At 35.2% G+C, this 17,252-nt stretch overlaps 1 protein-coding gene across 1 annotated transcript; it reads right to left on the reverse strand.

Annotated features, from left to right (window-relative positions):
• Nucleotides 1-1,366: 1,366 nt before the first annotated feature.
• On the reverse strand, nucleotides 1,367-3,196 carry LOC131643988 (uncharacterized). The gene is made up of 2 exons (XM_058914392.1): nucleotides 2,528-3,196; nucleotides 1,367-2,254 (listed from the first exon to the last, which is right to left on the reverse strand). Exons 1-2 carry the CDS (start codon nucleotides 3,194-3,196, stop codon nucleotides 1,367-1,369), a joined length of 1,557 nt encoding a protein of 518 aa, XP_058770375.1.
• Nucleotides 3,197-17,252: the final 14,056 nt, after the last annotated feature.

A 17,252-nucleotide genomic window follows, 5' to 3' on the forward strand; every position in this document is an offset into this window, starting at 1 on the left:
AGACTCTAACTGCTGGATTGAGAGTTCTTGACAAGGGATACACAAAAGCTTATTGAAATTCTGGACTCGGACACGTGATGTCTAACAGGATGTCACGACATTACTATCTGAACGTTTTTAAACAAAAGAACAAAGAGTAAACAGAAAAACAACACATGAAAGTTGTTAACCCAGTTCGGTGCAAACACACCTACATCTGGGGGCTACCAAGCCAGGGAGGAAGTCCACTATAAGTAATATCAATTAAAGGTAATACAAATCAAGATTACGCCTTTCACTTAATATCTACCCAATGCAATTTCAATCTAAACAACTTAGACCAGAGATCCTACTCACTCCCCCTCAATCACAGCAGTGATGAAAACTAACCAACGAATAACAAAAGAAGACACTCTTCAAGGACACAACTTGATTTTGCTTAAAAGCTTTGATCAAGTACAATAGTACTCTTGCTTAAAAGCTTTGAGTACTTCTTACAACTCAAAACAAAACGCCTAGACCAAGACAATCATCATGATGATTGTTTGGCTTACAAGAAAGCTACAACGAAAGACTTAGAAACAAAGAACTCTAAAAGTTTCTCAAACAAAAACCCTAACATCAACAGCAACACCTGCGTGGAATAAATAGCCTTCATACAATACAGCAGCTGAGCCTTGGATCCACAAAATAGTTTTAACCCTAATAAAACTAATCTCCATAAATCAAGGAACTAATAATAATAATCATCCAAGACGTCCTTGAAACAGATCGGAATCCATCATTACCAAATAAAGCGCATAGGATCTTATCAGATCACATAACCATAAATAGTAATAGAAAAGAACGAACAGCTGCGAATGTCATGACATCGGCCTTGACATCAGGTAAAGGCTTGCATAAGGAAAGACTTCACAACAGCAGAATGCATGTCATGACACCAGTTTTGACAAGATAGAACCACAACTAGTTTTACCAAAAATTACAGCCAATCAACAACATCTACAAACCCCCCCTTTGGCAAATTTTTGGCTAAAACACTAATAGATGTAAACAGATATCAGAGCATACACAGCAGCCAACAACAGAAAAATAAATTCTGTAACAGAAAAATAAATTCTGACAGCAACTTGATTAATCACCAGAAAACCAGAAAACATCTACTTAATCAACTGTTATAGAAACCACTTGTCATTGTCAGGGAGAACCAGAGAAAACCCAAAATAAAGAAAACCACAAAACAACCATGTCCAAAAAAAAACCAAAAGATCACCAAAATAACAGAACAACCATTACAACAAAACAACCACTACCACTACATTACCACTACCAATTACTCCCCCTTTTTAGCCACAAAAGGAGCCAAAACATATTCAGCTCAGCAGAGCTAATCATCAGACCCATCACTGTCTTCATCACTAGAGCCACCAGGATTGTCATCACTTGAGCTACTAGTCCATTCAGCAGCATCACTACTCCCACTCTCAGCACCCTCAGCCTCTTCCTCAGCTTCTTCCTCAGCCTCTTTGTCTTCATCCATATTGTCACCACCCTTTTCACCAGCAAGATCATCATCTGTAGACTGCTCAAGACTGTGGATGAGATTTTCAAGTTTCAGCTTCCTGTTGTCCAACTCTTGACAAGTCTCTTTTAGCTCAGCAATAAGAAGAGCTTTGTTCACAGATTTGCTGGGTTGTGATGTCCCAGCAGATGTCTTGTCATCAGACCTCTGCAGCAGCTTGTAGTGAAAAGACAAAGCACTCTCCCTCTTACATACAGAATCTTTACTTTTCAGAATTCCAGGGTGTTGCTTGAGGATTATTCCACATATCAGAGATGGGAAAGCAATGGGAAGCTTGGTAGCAGAGGTACCAACATGCCTCATAGTTTGATCAAATATGTAGGTCCCATAGTCAAATTTTGTCTTGGTTCCCACAGCATATATGAATCTTCCTAGGCCAACAGCAATGGTGGAAGTGTGATTGGTAGGCACCCAGTTAGCAGCACCAATTTTGTGCAGCAATGCATACCTGACATTAAGAGAACTAGCAGACAGTTTGCTCTTTATGGGCCACTTCTTAACCTTACCACCAGTGATTACCTTGCAAACCTCATTATCAGTCACTTCAAGCTCAGGTTGAGCCTCAGCATCTCTACCTAGATATAGGTTGATAACAGCAGGGGAAAAATCTATACACTTTCTTCTAACATACACCTTATGAAAATCATCAGTTGTTCTGTCACCACAATCTTGAGACAAATTCACAATAAATTCCTTCACCAGCATTTCATAACACTTTGAAAAATGAGTAACAGTTTTAATCAAACCTGCAGCCTTGATGAGCTTCATGACCTCTTGACATTCCAGAGCATCATTTGCTAATTCTCTTTCCAGAGCCAGCCTTCTTTGATAGACAAACTTCCACTGGATAGCATTTGAAGCATAGTGCAAGTAAATGTTATCCAAAGGAACATCACGAACCTTTGTGGAGGACTTTGTGACAGCAATCTTCTTCTTGGATGGGATGTCAGGGACATCACTTAAGACATCATCTTCTGGGACAGAAACACTTCTTTCCTTCCTCTTCTTCACAGTAGCCTTGCTCCCTGTGGTTGAAGGTTCAGCAAGGACCTTCTTGACCTTCTTTATAGTGACCTTCTTTTGAGGAGTAACCTGAGGTTTGAAGAAATCTTGATCACAAGCCTGTTTGCCCTTACGAGTCTTGACTCTATGAGAGATGCTAGAGATGAGTTCATCATCAGCAATGTCAATAGAATCATCCAGATCATCCAGATTCACAACATCATGCACAGTAGGACCTTCATTAGGGGTTTCTTTAGAAGCAGCAACATGAACCTCTTCAGCTTTCTCAGGCTCAAGAACTTCAGCATCTTTAGTACCAGATGTTTCAACATTAATAGCTTCAGATGTCTCAACTTCTTTGGCACCTGGGTTCTTCTCATCAGTGTTATCAACCGATGTCTCAACATCACCCTGATCTTTGCTAGCATCATCTTGACCATCTTGATCATCTTTGCTGTTCTCAGAGGCAGACATCTGGGCTAGAGGAACAGATATCCCATCAACCTTGTGCCCTTCATTCAAGATTCTTGTGACAATACCTGCGATCGCATTGTGAACATAAGCAGAACCCTCTCTACCTTGAGCAGAAAAGGTTTCAGGAACAGATCCCCCAGTTGATTTTCTTGCATGCATCTTTCTTGGTGGATTACGAATAGTATCGGTAGCAGGAACAGAGTTCAATGGCACAACATCCAGCACAACATCTTGATCACTCACAACATTTGGTGCCCTAGAACCTGATGCTGTTTCAGAGGTAGGAGAAGATTTCTTTGAGGGAGAACTCTGAGACATGGTGAGAGAAAGTGGAAAGCTGGGTAAGGGATTGTGAATGCAGCAACACAGAGAGATAGCGAGAGTGTGGAGGAGAGGTTTTGGAGGAATGGAAACCGTTTGGGTAACTTGTAAAAGGGGGGGAAAATACACTTTAATGTGTAATGATATCAAAGATTTGGAGAGAGAAATATTGCTGGCCCCACACCCAATTAATTGCTATAATCCTTCACAAAGACAAATGCCTAGTTTGCTTCTTAGATTTTCAAATTGATTTGCATCCAAGGCTTTTGTGAAAATGTCAGCCAATTGAAGGTTTGTAGCAACATGTTCCAAGGCAATTATTTTATCTTCAACAAGATCTCTAATGTAATGATGTCTAATATCAATGTGCTTGGTCCTGCTATACTGAATGGGATTCTTTGAAATGTTAATGGCACTTAAGTTGTCACAATATAATGTCATGACATCTTGTGTGACATTGTATTCTGTTAACATTTGTTTCATCCAAACAAGCTGAGAGCAACTACTTCCTGCTGCAATGTATTCTGCCTCTGCAGTGGACAAGGACACACACTTTTGTTTCTTGCTGAACCATGAAATAAGATTATTACCCAAGAAGAAACATCCTCCTGAAGTACTTTTTCTGTCATCAGCACTTCCATCCCAATCTGCATCACAATATCCAGTGAGAATAGGTTCACACCCATGAGAGTAGAGCATTCCATATTCACAAGTACCATTCACATATTTCAGGATCCTCTTGACTTGGTTGATATGGCTGATCTTAGGATCTACTTGATACCTAGCACACACCCCAACAGCAAAAGCAATATCAGGTCTACTGGCTGTGAGATACAGCAGACTTCCTATCATGCTTCTATATAAACTTTGATCAACACTGGTTCCCTTTTCATCTTTGGACAACTTTAAGTGAGTAGGAGCTGGTGTTCTTTTGTGAGAAGCATTTTCCATTCCAAACTTTTTAACAATGTTTTTAGCATACTTACTCTGAGAGAGAAAGATTGAGTCTTCCATCTGTTTAACTTGCAGCCCAAGAAAATAAGTTAATTCTCCAACTAGACTCATTTCAAATTCTGATTGCATCTGATCAACAAAATGTCTAGTCATCTTGTCTGACATCCCCCCAAACACAATATCATCCACATAGATTTGAGCAATCAGGATCTTTCCTCCTTCATCTTTAACAAAGAGAATTTTATCTATTCCTCCTTTCCTGTACCCATTACCAGTAAGAAACTCAGTTAGTCTCTCATACCAAGCTCTAGGGGCTTGTTTTAGGCCATAAAGAGCTTTTCTTAGTTTGTACACATAGTCAGGATGATTTGGATCAGCAAAACCTTTAGGTTGCTCCATATAAACTTCCTCACTCAGGTATCCATTCAAGAAAGCACTCTTCACATCCATCTGATATAGTTTGAATTTTAGAATACAAGCAACTCCTAGCAGTAATCTAATTGACTCAAGTCTAGCAACTGGAGCAAAGGTTTCATCAAAGTCAATTCCTTCAACTTGAGTGTATCCTTGAGCAACTAGCCTTGCTTTGTTTCTGACAACAGTTCCCAGTTCATCTGACTTGTTCTTGTAAACCCATTTTGTTCCAATGACATTAGTACCTTTAGGTCTTGGTACCAGCTCCCATACTTCATTCCTTTCAAACTGGCCTAGTTCTTCCTGCATGGCATTAATCCAGAACTCATCTGTTAAGGCTTCCTTGACATTTTTAGGTTCAATTTTTGACACAAAACAAGAGTTTGAAACTACTTCCCTTGACCTTGTAGTAATTCCACTGTTGAGATCACCTATAATAAGTTCACTAGGATGATTTTTTTGAACTCTTATTGATGGACTCTTGTTAGGAAGTTCAGTCTCAGATTCTGTGATAGTAGGACTGCAATCATCTTCTCTGGTAGATCCTTCAGCTGTAATATCCCAGAATGTTCCGACATCTTCTGTGACATCTGCTTGATTGTGGTCATCATCAACCACAACATTTATGGACTCCATTATTATTATGGTTCTTGAGTTGAACACTCGATAGGCTCTACTGTTCGTAGAGTAGCCCAGAAAGATTCCTTCATCACTCTTGGGATCCATCTTCCTTCTGTGATCTCTATCAGCAAGAATGTAACACTTACTACCAAACACATGGAAGTATTTGACAGTGGGTTTTCTTCCCTTCCAGATCTCATATAGGGTGGTAGAGGTTCCTTTTCTTAAGGTAACTCTATTATGGACATAACAAGCAGTATTCATGGCTTCAGCCCAGAAGTAGATAGGAAGATTCTTAGCATGGATCATGGCTCTGGCTGATTCTTGAATAGTTCTATTTTTTCTTTCAACAACCCCATTTTGCTGTGGAGTAATAGGGGAAGAAAATTCATGATGTATTCCTTCAGAGGAGCAGAAATCAGCAAACTTTTGATTCTCAAATTCCTTTCCATGATCACTCCTAATTCTCACAACACCATTTTCTTTTTCTCTTTGAACTCTTTGACACAGGTCCTTGAAAACATCAAACACATCTGATTTTTCTCTGATGAAATTTACCCAAGTGTATCTGGAGTAGTCATCTACCACCACATAAGCATATTTCTTTCCTCCAAGACTTTCTATTTGCATTGGTCCCATCAAGTCCATATGTAGCAGTTCAAGAACTCTGGAAGTAGTCAGATGTGTAACCTTTGGATGTGACATCCTGGTTTGTTTTCCTACCTAACATTCACCACATATTCTTCCTTCATCAATTTGTAGCTTAGGAATTCCTCTCACAGCTTCCAGAGAAATAATCCTTTTCATACCTCTTAGATGAAGGTGACCAAGTTTTTGGTGCCACAGCTTTGCTTCTTCTTCCTTAGAGCATACAGTAGAATAGATGGATTCATGAGACACCCACAAGTAGCAGTTATCTTTGGATCTGACACCCCTCATTACTACTTCCTTTTCTTCATTAGTAACCACACACTCAGCTTTAGTGAAGTTGACTTGGTATCCTTGGTCACAGAGTTGACTGATGCTTATAAGATTAGCAGTCAGGCCTTTGACCAACAAAACACCTTCTAAATTTGGCACTCCTGAACAGTCTAATTTTCCAACTCCTTTGATTTCTCCTTTAGCTCCATCACCAAAGGTTACATAACTAGTAGAATGACTCTTGATATCAACAAGCAGATTCTTGAGTCCAGTCATGTGTCTGGAACATTCACTGTCAAAATACCAGTCTTCTTTGGCTGAAACTCTAAGAGATGTATGGGCTATTAAAGCCATATTTTTAGGTTTCCATTGTTGCTTCTGGATGGGCATGATCTGCTTAGGTTTGTAGTAAGGAGCTTGATCTGGGTATCCATATAATCTGAAGCAAAAAGGCTTAATGTGTCCAAATCTCCCACAGTAATGACATCTCCATTTTTGAAACTTTCTCTTCATTTCACTTTTCTCGTGATGTTGAGTCACATGTTTTGACATCGGTTTCAACATCTCAGCTTCAGGTTTAGTTCTGCTACTATCTTGGGAATGTTTCTTTGCACCAACAAATCCTATACCAGACATATCTCCTGAACTTTTTCCAACCTGCAAAATCTCCTCCAACATATCCGTGCCACTGTTCAACATTTTTACAGATTTTGACATCTGATCAAGTTTGGATTGTAACATGATAATTTCACTATTCAGTTCAGATATAGTTTCACTAAGCCCTTTGTTATCAGCCTCCAACTGAGCTATGTATTTCTTCTGCTTTTCACCTTGTTGACACACTTCAGCACTTCTGATACACAGCTTTCTGTAGGAGGTTGCCAGCTCTTCAAAGGATAGCTCATCTTCACTAGAATCTTCATCAGAATTGCAAACTCCAGTAAGGGCTGTGACATGTTTGGCTGATTCTTCTTCAAAATCACTCTCAGAATCTTCATCAGACCAGGAGACTGACAATCCTTTCTTTTGTTTCTTGAGATAAGTAGGGCATTCAGCTCTAATATGTCCATACCCTTCACATCCATGACATTGAATCCCTTTGCTCTGATTGTACTTTTGTTCTGGTTTAGCTCTTCTGCCAGAGTCATAAGATCTATTGATGTCAGATGAGATGTTCTTGGCATTAGGTCTTGGCTTCTGATCCATTCTTCTCATAATTTTGTTGAATTGTTTGCCAAGCATAGCTATAGATTCAGATAGATTCTCTTCCCTACTTTCCTCTACTTCTTCTTGAGAGTTGGACACAAAAGCTATGCTTTTGTTCTTCTTTTCAGAATTTTCACTGATTCTCATCTCAAAGGTTTGAAGAGATCCAATTAACTCTTCTACCTTCATTTTGCTGATGTCCTGTGCCTCTTCTATAGTTGTAACTTTCATATCAAATCTCTTAGGTAGGGATCTAAGAATTTTTCTCACCAGCTTTTCATCAGACATTTTCTCTCCCAAAGCTCCTGAGGTATTAGCAATATCCAGTATATTCATATGAAAATCCTTAATACTTTCATCATCCCTCATCCTTAGATTTTCAAACTTTGTAGTTAGCAGTTGAAGTCTTGACATCTTCACTTTGGAGGTGCCCTCATGAGTAGTCTTGAGGGTATCCCAAACATCTTTGGCTAGTTCACACTGGTGCACCAGTCTGAAAATATTCCTGTCAATTCCATTGAATAAAGCATTTAAGGCTTTAGAGTTGCCAAGCGCCAATGCCTCTTCATCTTTGTCCCATTCTTCCTCTGGTTTAAGAGTTTTCTTGCCATCTTTATCAGTAATAACAGGATGTTCCCATCCTTTGTTCACAGCTCTCCATGCTTTACTATCCACGGATTTCAGAAAAGCCACCATGCGAGGTTTCCAATAATCATAATTAGAACCATCCAGAATGGGTGGTCTAATCACAAATCCACCACCTTCTTTGTCCATAGTACCAGAAAATACTGTCCCTAGATCTCACCCAGTAAAAACAGGCAGGGTGCCTGCTCTGATGCCAATTGAAATTCTGGACTCAGACACGTGATGTCTAACAGGATGTCACGGCATTACTATCTGAACATTTTTAAACAAAAGAACAAAGAGTAAACAGAAAAACAACACAGGAAAGTTGTTAACCCAGTTCGGTGCAAACACACCTACATCTGGGGGCTACCAAGCCAGGGAGGAAGTCCACTATAAGTAATATCAATTAAAGGTAATACAAATCAAGATTACGCCTTTCACTTAATATCTACCCAATGCAACTTCAATCTAAACAACTTAGACCAGAGATCCTACTCACTCCCCCTCAATCACAACAGTGATGAAAACTAACCAACGAATAACAAAAGAAGACACTCTTCAAGGACACAACTTGATCTTGCTTAAAAGCTTTGATCAAGTACAATAGTACTCTTGCTTAAAAGCTTTGAGTACTTCTTACAACTCAAAACAAAACGCCTAGACCAAGACAATCATCATGATGATTGTTTGGCTTACAAGAAAGCTACAACGAAAGACTTAGAAACAAAGAACTCTAAAAGTTTCTCAAACAAAAACCCTAACGTCAACAACAGCACCTGCGTGGAATAAATAGCCTTCATACAATACAGCAGTTGGGCCTTGGATCCACAAAATAGTTTTAACCCTAATAAAACTAATCTCCATAAATCAAGGAACTAATAATAATAATCATCCAAGACGTCCTTGAAACAGATCGGAATCCATCATTACCAAATAAAGCGCATAGGATCTTATCAGATCACATAACCATAAATAGTAATAGAAAAGAACGAACAGCTGCGAATGTCATGACATCGGCCTTGACATCAGGTAAAGGCCTGCATAAGGAAAGACTTCACAACAGCAGAATGCATGTCATGACACCAGTTTTGACAAGATAGAACCACAACTAGTTTTACCAAAAATTACAGCCAATCAACAACATCTACACTTATCACGTTAAGAAGATAATCAAAAGTCTACCCAGAAGATGGGGACCAATGGTTACAGCATTCAAGATTGCAAAGAACTTGAATGAAGTATCTCTTGAGGAGCTTATAAGTGCTCTGAGGAGTCATGAGATTGAGCTAGATGCAAATGAGCCTCGGAAGAAAGGTAAGTCTATTGCTTTAAAATCTAATAATAAACATTGTGCTAACACTTTTCAGGAAGAAAAAGAAGGATCTGATGAGTCAGAAGAAGAAGACGAATTGTCTCTCTTATCCAAAAGGGTGAATCAACTCTGAAAGAGCAAGCAGAGAAGATTCAAGAACTTCAAGAAACCTGAAAAGGGAGAATCTTCTGAACACAAAAGATCTGACAACAAGAAGGTAGTGTGTTATGAATGCAAAAAGCCTGGACACTTCAAGAATGAATGTCCTAATCTTCAGAGGGAAAAGCCCAGAAAGAAGTTTGAAAAGAAGAAAGTCATGATGGATACACGGGATGACTCTAAAGATGAGCAAGCTAACATAGCACTCATGGCAACAGTTGATGCTGAAGAAGAATCTACTACTGATTCAGACTCTAAAGAGGTATTTTCTAAACTCAATAGAAAAGACTTAGTTTCTAGCTTATAAGAACTTCTGGAAGTCAAGAGTAAACTTAGTCTCAAATACAAAAAGCTCAAAGAGATTTTTGCATCTGAAACTAAGAGATTTGAAATAGAAAACTCTAAGCTAAAAGAAAAAGTTTTAAAACTGCTACTATCAACTTTTGTTGTTTATTTTTTTAATTAATTTTTAATTTGGTTTGATATTTTCAACACAAAATAATATCCACTTTTCAAATTACTTTTCTAATATTGTTAAAAACTGTCTTTTAATGTCACAATTATTCACACTATTTTTATATTTGTAATAAACATCTAAGAATTTATATTAAATACTCCCTCTATTTCTTAGTATATGCAAAATTTAACTTTTTAGATTAATCGAATAAATGATGTATCTAGTCTATATATAATCTAAATAAATTATTTAATGAATGAATGTAAAAAGTCAAATTTGCTTATAAAAGAGAATGGAGCGTGTACTTTAATTTCATTAGAACGTACAACAAACTTAATTCATATTAAAGATGAATATCATATATTTCACATAATATATTCAAATATTTGCAATTCCTCTTAGCGCAACATAGCGTTATCTTAATTGAATCAATGAAAATCAAATTTATGAGTCAAAGATGTCGGTCTAGTGGTCAAGGTTTGTGACTTGAGAGTTTGCTCCTCTTAATGTCGTGAGTTTACCACTTGCTAGTGTCAACTTTTTGTTTTTTACAGATTGACACCTACTAGTGTCAACTTTTTGTCGTTTGTTTTTTTTAATTAATTTTTACTTTGGTTTGATTTTTTCAACACAATATAATATCCACTTATCAAATTACATTTCTAATATTGTTAGAAAATGTCTTTTAAAATCACGATTAAATACACTATTTTTATTTTTGTAACAAACATTTAAGAATTTATATTAAATACTTTAATTCCATTAGATGGTAGAGCAAAGTTAATTCATATTACCAATGAATATCATATTTTTCCCATTATGGATTGAAATATTTGCATTTCCTCATAGCGCAACCTAGTGTTCTCTTAATTTAATATAATTTAAAAATATATTACACAAATATGTTCTCCTATTGGTGAAGGCTTTGGACTTGAGAGTTTGCTCCTCTTAATGTAATGAGTTCAACACTTCCTAGTGACAACTTTTTGTTTTTTACTTCTTCATCTTCTCAACAAAACATTTTCATTTTTACTTCTTTGTAATCTCAAAGTCTCTAGTGTGGCACCGGCTAGTTTCAACTTTTTGTTGTTAATTTTTCTTAATAAATTTTTGCTTTGATTTGATTTTTTCAACACAATATAATATCCCCTAATTAAATTACATTTTTAATATTGTTAGAAACTGACTTTTAAAATCACGATTAAATACACTATTTTTATTTTTGTAACAGGCATTTTACAATTCATATTAAATACTTGAATTTCATTAGATGGTAGTGCAAAATTAATTCATATTAACTCGGAATATCATATTTTTAACATTATATGTTGAAATATTTGCAATTCCTCATAGTGCAATTCAGTGTTGTCTTAATTTAGTATAACAAAAAAAGGTGATCACACAAAGATGTTGGCCTAGTGGTGAAGGTTTGTGACTTGAGAGTTTGCTCCTCTTAATGTCATAAGTTCTACACTTGCTAGTGTCAACTTTTTTATTTTTACTTCTTTATCTAATCAAAGTCTCAAGTTTGACACCTGCTACTGTCAACTTTTAGTTGTTTATTTTCTTAATTAATTTTTAATTTGGTTTGATATTTTCAACACAAAATAATATCCACCTTTCAAATTACTTTTCTAATATTGTTAAAAACTGTCTTTTAATGTCCCAATTATTCACACTATTTTTATATTTGTAATAGACATCTAAGAATTTATATTAAATACTCCCTCTATTTCTTAGTATATGCAAAATTTAACTTTTTAGATTCATTAAATAAATGATGTATCTAGTCTATATGTAATCTAAATACATTATTTAATGAATGAATGTAAAAAGTCAAATTTGCTTATAAAAGAGAATGGAGCGTGTACTTTAATTCCATTAGAAGGTACAACAAAATTAATTCATATTAAAGATGAATATCATATATTTCACATAATATATTCAAATATTTGCAATTCCTCTTAGCGCAACTTAGTGTTATCTTAATTGAATCAAACGAAATCTAATTTATGAGTTAAAGATGTCGGTCTAGTGGTCAAGGTCTGAGACTTGAGAGTTTGGTCCTCTTAATGTCCTGAGTTTAACACTTGCTAGTGTCAACTTTTTGTTTTTTTAGAGTTTGACACCTACTAGTGTCAACTTTTTGTCGTTTATTTTTTTGCTCATTAGTGTTTACTTTGGTTTGATTTTTTCAACACAATATAATATCCACTTATCAAATTACTTTTCTTATATTGTTAGAAAATGTATTTTAAAATCACGATTAAATACACTATTTTTATTTTTGTAACAAACATTTAAGAATTAATATTAAATACTTTAATTCCATTAGATGGTAGAGCAAAGTTAATTCATATTACCAATGAATACCATATTTTTCACATTATGGAATGAAACATTTGTAATTCCTCATAGCACAACCTAGTATTGTCTTAATTTAATATAATTAAAAAATATATCACACAAAGATGTTGTCCTTGTGGTGAAAGCTTTGGATTTAAGAGTTTGCTCCTCTTAATGTCTTGAGTTAAATACTTCCTAATGATAACTTTTTATTTTTAACTTCTTCATCATCTCAACATAACTTTTTCATTTTTACTTCTTTATCACCTCAAAGTCTCTAGTGTGACACCTGCTAGTGCAACTTTTTGTTGTTTATTTTTCTTAGTCAATTTTTACTTTGATTTGATTTTTTCAACACAATATAATATCCATTAATTAAATTACATTTTTAATATTGTTAGAAATTGTCTTTTAAAATCACGATTAAATACACTATTTTTATTTTTGGAACAAACATTTTACAATTCATATTAAATACTTTAATTTCATTAGATGGTAGTGCAAAATTAATTCATATTAACGCTGAATATCATATTTTTAACATTATATGTTGAAATATTTGCAATTTCTCATAGAGCAACTCAGTGTTGTCTTAATTTAGTATAACAAAAAAATGTTATCACACAAAGATGTTGGCCTAGTGGTGAAGGCTTGTGACTTGAGAGTTTGCTCCTCTTAATGTCATAAGTTCAACACTTGCTAATGTCAACTTTTTATTTTTTACTTCTTTATCTAATCAAAGTCTCAAGTTTGACACCTGCTACTGTCAACTTTTAGTTATTTATTTTTTTAATTAATTTTTAATTTGGTTTGATATTTTCAACACAAAATAATATCCACTTTTCAAATTACTTTTCTAATATTGTTAAAAACTGTCTTTTAATGTCCCAATTATTCGCACTATTTTTATATTTGTAATAGACATCTAAGAATTTATATTAAATACTCCCTCTATTTCTTAGTATATGCAAAATTTAACTTTTTAGATTCATTGAATAAATGATGTATCTAGTCTATATGTAATCTAAATACATTATTTAATGAATGAATGTAAAAAGTCAAATTTGCTTATAAAAGAGAATGGAGTGTGTACTTTAATTCCATTAGAAGGTACAACAAAATTAATTCATATTAAAGATGAATATCATATATTTCACATAATATATTCAAATATTTGCAATTCCTCTTAGCGCAACTTAGTGTTATCTTAATTGAATCAAACGAAATCTAATTTATGAGTTAAAGATGTCGGTCTAGTGGTCAAGGTCTGAGACTTGAGAGTTTGGTCCTCTTAATGTCCTGAGTTTAACACTTGCTAGTGTCAACTTTTTGTTTTTTTAGAGTTTGACACCTACTAGTGTCAACTTTTTGTCGTTTATTTTTTTGCTCATTAGTGTTTACTTTGGTTTGATTTTTTCAACACAATATAATATCCACTTATCAAATTACTTTTCTTATATTGTTAGAAAATGTATTTTAAAATCACGATTAAATGCACTATTTTTATTTTTGTAACAAACATTTAAGAATTAATATTAAATACTTTAATTCCATTAGATGGTAGAGCAAAGTTAATTCATATTACCAATGAATACCATATTTTTCACATTATGGAATGAAACATTTGTAATTCCTCATAGCACAACCTAGTATTGTCTTAATTTAATATAATTAAAAAATATATCACACAAAGATGTTGTCCTTGTGGTGAAGGCTTTGGATTTAAGAGTTTGCTCCTCTTAATGTCTTGAGTTAAACACTTCCTAATGACAACTTTTTATTTTTAACTTCTTTTTATTTTTAACTTCTTCATCATCTCAACATAACTTTTTCATTTTTACTTCTTTATCATCTCAAAGTCTCTAGTGTGACACCTGCTAGTGCAACTTTTTGTTGTTTATTTTTCTTAGTCAATTTTTACTTTGATTTGATTTTTTCAACACAATATAATATCCATTAATTAAATTACATTTTTAATATTGTTAAAAATTGTCTTTTAAAATCACGATTAAATACACTATTTTTATTTTTGTAACAAACATTTTACAATTCATATTAATTACTTTAATTTCATTAGACGGTAGTGCAAAATTAATTCATATTAACGCTGAATATCATATTTTTAACATTATATGTTGAAATATTTGCAATTCCTCATAGAGCAACTCAGTGTTGTCTTAATTTAGTATAACAAAAAAATGTTATCACACTGTCATACCCCAAATTTGTCCTACCCTTTCAATATTAACTGGCTTAGGCTTTGCATTCATGTACATACCTTCCATTAGGTCATCTAACTCATCATGCATCATTAATCAACAATTTGGAACATGGGATCAAGGATTTTGGAGGCTAGTTTTTTGGTCGTTCATTGTGGACTTCTTTATCCTAAAACTACAAGGCTTTCCTCTATGAAGATTCGTCAGGGTCAAGAGGACTTTGGTTTCTTTTACATGGTGTCTGGGTTTTAATTCCACTAAGGTTCACTGAATTTCATGCTAAAGTGTTATCCAACACGTCAAGTTTTATCTTCGTCCAAAAGACCCCTCACGACGTTCCTTTTGTGATAATTAAGTCAAGGGTTTATGGTTTGAATGGCTAAAAGTGTGAGCATGATTAGAAGTCTCCTTTTGTTCAAGGTATGGTCATTCCTTCAGTTTTCTTGTTGCTTGCAAAACAAGTTAGAACGGGCTTGAGATGGAAGTTGAAAGAGAGGATTGATTTGAACTCAGTAATCAAAAGCATTCATTCAAGAGACTACCTAATGTTACGAATTCAAATCGGTGTTCAAATTAATCAAGGGGATAAAGATGTATGCCTATTAAGTTTGGAAAAGGATTCGTGTAGATTTCTAGAAAAGGAATGCAAGTTACTTGGAATTTAAGGTATCCATCACCCATCATTATTCAAAGTTCATTCAAAGACCACCAAAATTTCAAAGAACAAATACATTCATCAACCATTTTCAACACATACATCATTCAGTGCCCTTTTTACTGTCCATTTATTCCCATCCAAATGTCAATACAAAGTTCAAATGTCCATACACTCATTCAATTCCATATCATTAAATTCAAAATTTCATTACATGTTTCAAGCCATGTTTCAAGATCTCACATCTAAACCCATATTACATTGCCATCATAACAATTACATAAAAGAAAATACAAAAAAAACAGTGAATATCTCCTAGACCCACATCCTTAAGCCACGTTCCTTTTCTTCACCAAATGCCTCCATTCTTTTGCTTATCCTTTAAGACCCCATGCCTTCACCACATAGCAATCAACAATCCAAACAGCCCTGCATAGAACCCAAACAGGAGTCATATGGCAGTACACTTCAAGTTTCAGCATAAACTAATCCAAAAATAAACCACAGATTCTGATATTAAACAAAAAAGACAAGTCAGTTCACGATTCGAATCTGAAAGCCAACCCTGTTGAATCGAATCTTTCCACCAAAAAGCAATGCATCAAGTTCAAGCCCCTAATTATCACTGCACTAAAACAGCCTTGTACATCACACACATTCAGACCAAAAACCATATCAGCATACACATGAAACCCACCATACCATACACACATATACATTTACATTGCATCAAAACCAAAGCCTTTGCCATGAAAAAAAATCAAAACCAGCCCTGTTAAACCCCTCAAAACCATATTCAGTTCAACCAATTTTCAAACCATTAACCACTAACAGTTTCCCTAACTGTCTAAACCAGTCTTATAACAACCACATAACTAACCGAGTCCTAACCAATTATTAATCGCCCTAACTTCCAGTTTCACATCAATTCATAACAGTCATAACAGAAAAATAACTAACCTTCAAACTCTCCTAACCACCCAATAACTAACTAACAGAATTCAGTTATAACACCTAACTGACTCAACCATTCATTCAACAGAAATTCAGAACACAGTTTATACTAACATTTAACAGAAAAGGTGGAGAATAGAAACGAACCTTCTCAGAACCTCTTCCCTGAACCTCTATATAAGTCGGCACCTTCATCAATTGCAAGCTCTAGACTCATTCTTCACTTCACCATCCTTACTTTCTCTCCACCACACCATTCACCATAGCCTTCGTCATTTTCACTTCCTCACCATAATCGCACTGCAACCCTGCTTCCATTATCACACTTCACATTCATTCTTCACCACCATTCTTCTCACTGACCACCATTTTTCTTCATCCACCAGCTTCCATCACATCTTCAATCTCATCATCATCGTCAACAGAAAAGAAACAGAAATGAGAAGAGGAGAAAGTTAACAGAGAAATTTAACAGAAAATTGAGAGAACTAGAAACCAAACCTGACTTCAGAGTCAAACTTCCACGGATCTTCATCTTTCTCCTTTCATCAATCCTCATCGACTTGCTGCAGTCATCAATAACCTTCATCACTCACAGAATTCTTCTTCATCTTCATCAATCTTCAACGTGTCATCGTTGCAATCCCTGTTCACGACGCAAAGCGCAACACGGCTTCAACTCGCAACAACGACGGCACTCATCACCATCATCCTCGCAAATTCTTCTTCACTACTATCTTTGCAAACCTTCAACATCGCGGCGTCTTCTCCATCCTCTATGAACAGAAACGATTGAGATAGGAGACAAAGGGAGATCGGAGAATTGAGGATAAGATGAGTTCGGAGACGAAGATATCGTGAACCGAGTTGAGGTTTGATGGATTGAGACGAAGAAATCTGAGTTCGGAGATGAAGGATTTCGAGCGGAGATCATGGAGAGGTTGTCGCCGTCGACGCCATGAGTGTGAGGAAAGAGGAGAAGATTGAGTTCAAAAGAATTCTGATAGCCACAATCTGGTTTGACCTAATCCCCTTTCCCTTCTTTATTT

This window comes from Vicia villosa, linkage group LG1 (assembly GCF_029867415.1).
Source record: "Vicia villosa cultivar HV-30 ecotype Madison, WI linkage group LG1, Vvil1.0, whole genome shotgun sequence".
Lineage (NCBI taxonomy): Eukaryota > Viridiplantae > Streptophyta > Magnoliopsida > Fabales > Fabaceae > Vicia > Vicia villosa.